Genomic DNA, 3,975 nt, shown 5'->3' on the forward strand with positions numbered 1-3,975 from the left:
CAGTGCGCGAGATCCAAGCAGCGCAATGGCGGCATCGGTGGTAGCAGCCAAGGCCGGGCCATCGCTCCTCCAGCCCAAGCTCGATGCCTCTGCAGGATCGTCCGCCAGCCTCCGCCCGGTGTCGGTGTCCAAGGCATTTGGATTGCGCAGCAATGGAGGAGGAGCGCGCCTCACTTGCTCCATGGAGGACATTGTCAAGAGGGCCACGGATGTGGGCAAGGTCGCCGTTGCCACTGCCGCAGCCACATTGCTCGTCGCGGGGGTAAGCGAAAGATCTCCTCTGCTGGACGGATGAATTGAGAGAATTGGAGCAAGTCTGGTAGTCATTCTCATGAATTTCCCCTGTTTTGTGATGCTCTAGACCGCCGCCGCGAATCCAAAGCGCCTCACATACGACGAGGTCCAAGCCCAGACGTATCTCGAGGTGAAAGGCAGCGGCACCGCCAACCAGTGCCCGATCCTGTCCGGTGGCGACGAAGGATTCAAGTTCAAGCCCGGCAGCTACAGCGTCAAGAAGTTTTGCCTCGAGCCCACGTCCTTCACCGTGAAGAAGGAGTCGCCATTCAAGGGTGGCGGCGATCAATACGTCGACACCAAGCTCATGACGAGGCTGACATACACGCTGGACGAGATCGAGGCCGACTTGAGCGTGGACGAGAAGGGAAACCTCAAGCTGGTGGAGAAGGATGGCATCGACTACGCTGCGGTTACCGTCCAGCTCCCCGGAGGCGAGCGAGTTCCATTCCTCTTCACCATCAAGGAGCTCGTAGCGACTGGCTCCCCGGATGGATTCAGTGGAAGCTTTCTGGTGCCGTCTTACAGGGGCTCCTCGTTTCTAGACCCCAAGGGACGCGGTGGATCCACCGGGTATGACAATGCGGTGGCGTTGCCGGCCGGAGGCGCTGGTGACGAGGAGGAGCTCGGCAAGGAGAACCTCAAAGATACCTCGGGGTCGACTGGGAACATCACCTTGAAGGTGGCGGAGAGTAACACCGCCACTGGAGAGATTGCCGGGGTATTTGAGAGCATCCAGCCCTCGGACACGGATCTGGGATCGAAGGCTCCCAAGGAAGTGAAGATCCAAGGTATATGGTACGCGCAACTTGACTAAAGAAAGAGTCACAAAATCAGAGAGGAGAGATGATGTCCGGATGTTTGATCAGGAGAAAATCCTTGCATAAGAAGGCTGTCATCTTCTCAAACGAGCGATCTCACATTGTAAAGTCTCAAATCCTTTTTAAACTACAAAGCTGTTCCAAGATTCCATCTGTAGTAGCCAACGTTAAAATCAAATCACATTTTTCTCATCTGGAGCACAAGACTCTATGATATCACAATGGATTGAATCTTAACCGTCAGTTTGAACGGCCATGATCATTCTCTCTCACGTATAAAATAAAGGATAGGGTAAGGGTTTTCTACAATTCGTAGGCGGTGGTTGCGTTTCTTGGTGAGTGGCTATGGCGGTGTTGATTTCTTGCTTGAAATTCTGGGTCGGTGTGTGTGATCTCTCAAGGATTTCGTACCGGATCTGATCGATTTATCGTCTTTTTGCGAGACTGTAGGCTTCTTTCGGCAGCAGCGATGCAGATCTTTGTGAAAACCCTGACTGGCAAGACGATCACTCTCGAGGTGGAGAGCTCGGACACCATTGACAACGTTAAGACGAAGATTCAGGACAAGGAAGGGATTCCTCCGGACCAGCAGCGTCTCATCTTTGCAGGTAAGCAGCTAGAGGACGGCAGGACCTTGGCGGACTACAACATCCAGAAGGAGTCTACCCTCCATCTCGTCCTGCGGCTGCGCGGCGGGATGCAAATCTTTGTGAAGACCCTGACCGGCAAGACCATCACTCTGGAGGTGGAGAGCTCGGACACTATTGACAACGTCAAGACGAAGATCCAGGACAAGGAAGGAATTCCTCCGGACCAGCAGCGACTTATCTTCGCTGGGAAGCAGCTCGAGGATGGACGCACCTTGGCGGACTATAACATCCAGAAGGAGTCGACCCTCCACCTTGTGCTTCGTCTTCGTGGAGGGATGCAGATCTTTGTCAAGACACTTACAGGGAAGACCATCACTCTGGAGGTGGAGAGCTCGGATACGATTGACAACGTCAAGACTAAGATCCAGGACAAGGAGGGAATTCCCCCGGACCAGCAGCGTCTCATCTTCGCCGGGAAGCAGCTTGAGGATGGGCGTACGCTGGCGGACTACAACATCCAGAAGGAATCGACCCTCCACCTCGTCCTGCGGCTTCGTGGAGGCATGCAGATCTTCGTGAAGACCCTGACCGGCAAGACCATCACCCTGGAGGTGGAGAGCTCGGACACGATTGACAACGTGAAGACCAAGATCCAGGACAAAGAAGGAATTCCCCCGGACCAGCAGCGCCTCATCTTCGCCGGAAAGCAGCTTGAGGACGGCAGGACTCTAGCCGACTACAACATCCAGAAGGAGTCGACCCTCCATCTCGTCCTCCGGCTCCGTGGAGGCATGCAGATTTTCGTCAAGACTCTCACCGGCAAGACCATCACCCTGGAGGTGGAGAGCTCGGACACCATCGACAATGTGAAGACCAAGATCCAGGATAAAGAAGGCATTCCTCCGGACCAGCAGCGTCTCATCTTTGCCGGGAAGCAGCTCGAGGATGGGCGTACCCTGGCGGATTATAACATCCAGAAGGAGTCCACCCTCCATCTCGTCCTTCGTCTGCGTGGTGGCCAAGCTTAAGTTCTCTACTGTGAATGTAAGTAACCTCTCTTCCATGCAATAAAAAACGCACTGCCGCTTTCAACACCATCTAATTGATGTCGACAAGGTGTCTAAATATAGTATCAGAGTTCTAAAGCTAAACCTCCAACCCATCTAGTTTGAGGTGGTTGTGCATAATAAACAGCAATAAAAGAAAAGAACATAATTATTAGTAATACACTTTGGGAAGTCATTGAGATGATTGTAACAAAAAAATGTTTTTAACCCTGTCCGTTTTAGGATTTTTCCACTTATACGTATAGAAGTCCCAGATGGCGTGACGAAAGTCCGCTGCAGAACTGGCGCATTCTTCCCAAAACCATGTAAGCTTTTATACAGCACCAGTTTTACATTGGCGATCTGCCTTAGTGACAGCGATAACAAGTGCTGCCACCCAGAAAATCACCACAACCACGTTAGCTATGGCCTCGTAAAGCATGGCTGACCAGTGCCACTTTGGGAGATGGTCTCCCTCCACGAAATGTGGAACCTTTTCCTTGTAGTGAAGCAGCCCCTTGCGCTGTCCAGGCTTGTAGCTGGGCGGACACAAAATGTACACAATTGGTACAAGCATGTGTGTGCAAGTTGAAAGAAGAAAGAAGGACATTGCGATCACGTAAAAATCATGGCTGCAATTTCGGCCTCTTTGCTTCGCTACCCAGGAAATTCTGTAGGCCACCACTGCCAAGACCAGGAGTATGTAGATGATGTGAACCTTAACATGTTTGAGCTTGACAAGGAAAAATTTGATCAAGGCTGGCTGCTTGGTGAACTTGGCCTGTGCCGCAACTCGATCGATGCTGCTTGTTGGAGTGAATGTGAAAGTGGAAGAGTACGAAAAGATGGACTTGTATATGGTCTGGAGGAAGAAGGGTGTCATCCACCAGAAATGTGACTCGTCCCTGGATGGATTGTGGAAGACCGAGCCAGACTGAGATCCAAGAAAGGCGCCAGAAAATGAGGAAGATGGCGAGCTGGATGATAACACGCCGCGCCTCATGGGAGGTGCCGATCATGAGGTCCAAGTGAAGTGTAAGACAAACGATGAAGAGGAGAAGCATAACAAGGTTGACGATTGCGATGAAGTAGTATCCCGTGTGCCAGAAGAAACTCACCTTGAGAACCAAGGAGAGTTTGCTCTTTGGCCCAAGCATCTCTCTCCATGTCGCAGAGAATTGCTGTATAGCTCCCTGGCACCACCGCTGCCGCTGCTTGATATAT

The 3,975-nt window shown here is 52.0% G+C and overlaps 2 protein-coding genes across 2 annotated transcripts; both read left to right on the top strand.

The window, feature by feature from the left end:
- Positions 1-6: 6 nt before the first annotated feature.
- On the top strand, positions 7-1,264 carry LOC9641115 (oxygen-evolving enhancer protein 1, chloroplastic). Its single transcript, XM_002994465.2, has 2 exons — positions 7-262; positions 362-1,264. Exons 1-2 carry the CDS (start codon positions 26-28, stop codon positions 1,109-1,111), a joined length of 987 nt encoding a protein of 328 aa, XP_002994511.1. The 5' UTR covers positions 7-25; the 3' UTR covers positions 1,112-1,264.
- Positions 1,265-1,436: 172 nt separating this feature from the next.
- On the top strand, positions 1,437-2,807 carry LOC9641111 (polyubiquitin). Its single transcript, XM_002994466.2, has 2 exons — positions 1,437-1,450; positions 1,566-2,807. The coding sequence occupies exon 2, from the start codon at positions 1,585-1,587 to the stop codon at positions 2,731-2,733; it is 1,149 nt and encodes a 382-aa protein (XP_002994512.1). The 5' UTR covers positions 1,437-1,450; positions 1,566-1,584; the 3' UTR covers positions 2,734-2,807.
- The last annotated feature ends 1,168 nt before the right edge of the window (positions 2,808-3,975 follow it).

This window comes from Selaginella moellendorffii, unplaced genomic scaffold (assembly GCF_000143415.4).
Source record: "Selaginella moellendorffii unplaced genomic scaffold, v1.0 SELMOscaffold_323, whole genome shotgun sequence".
NCBI lineage: Eukaryota > Viridiplantae > Streptophyta > Lycopodiopsida > Selaginellales > Selaginellaceae > Selaginella > Selaginella moellendorffii.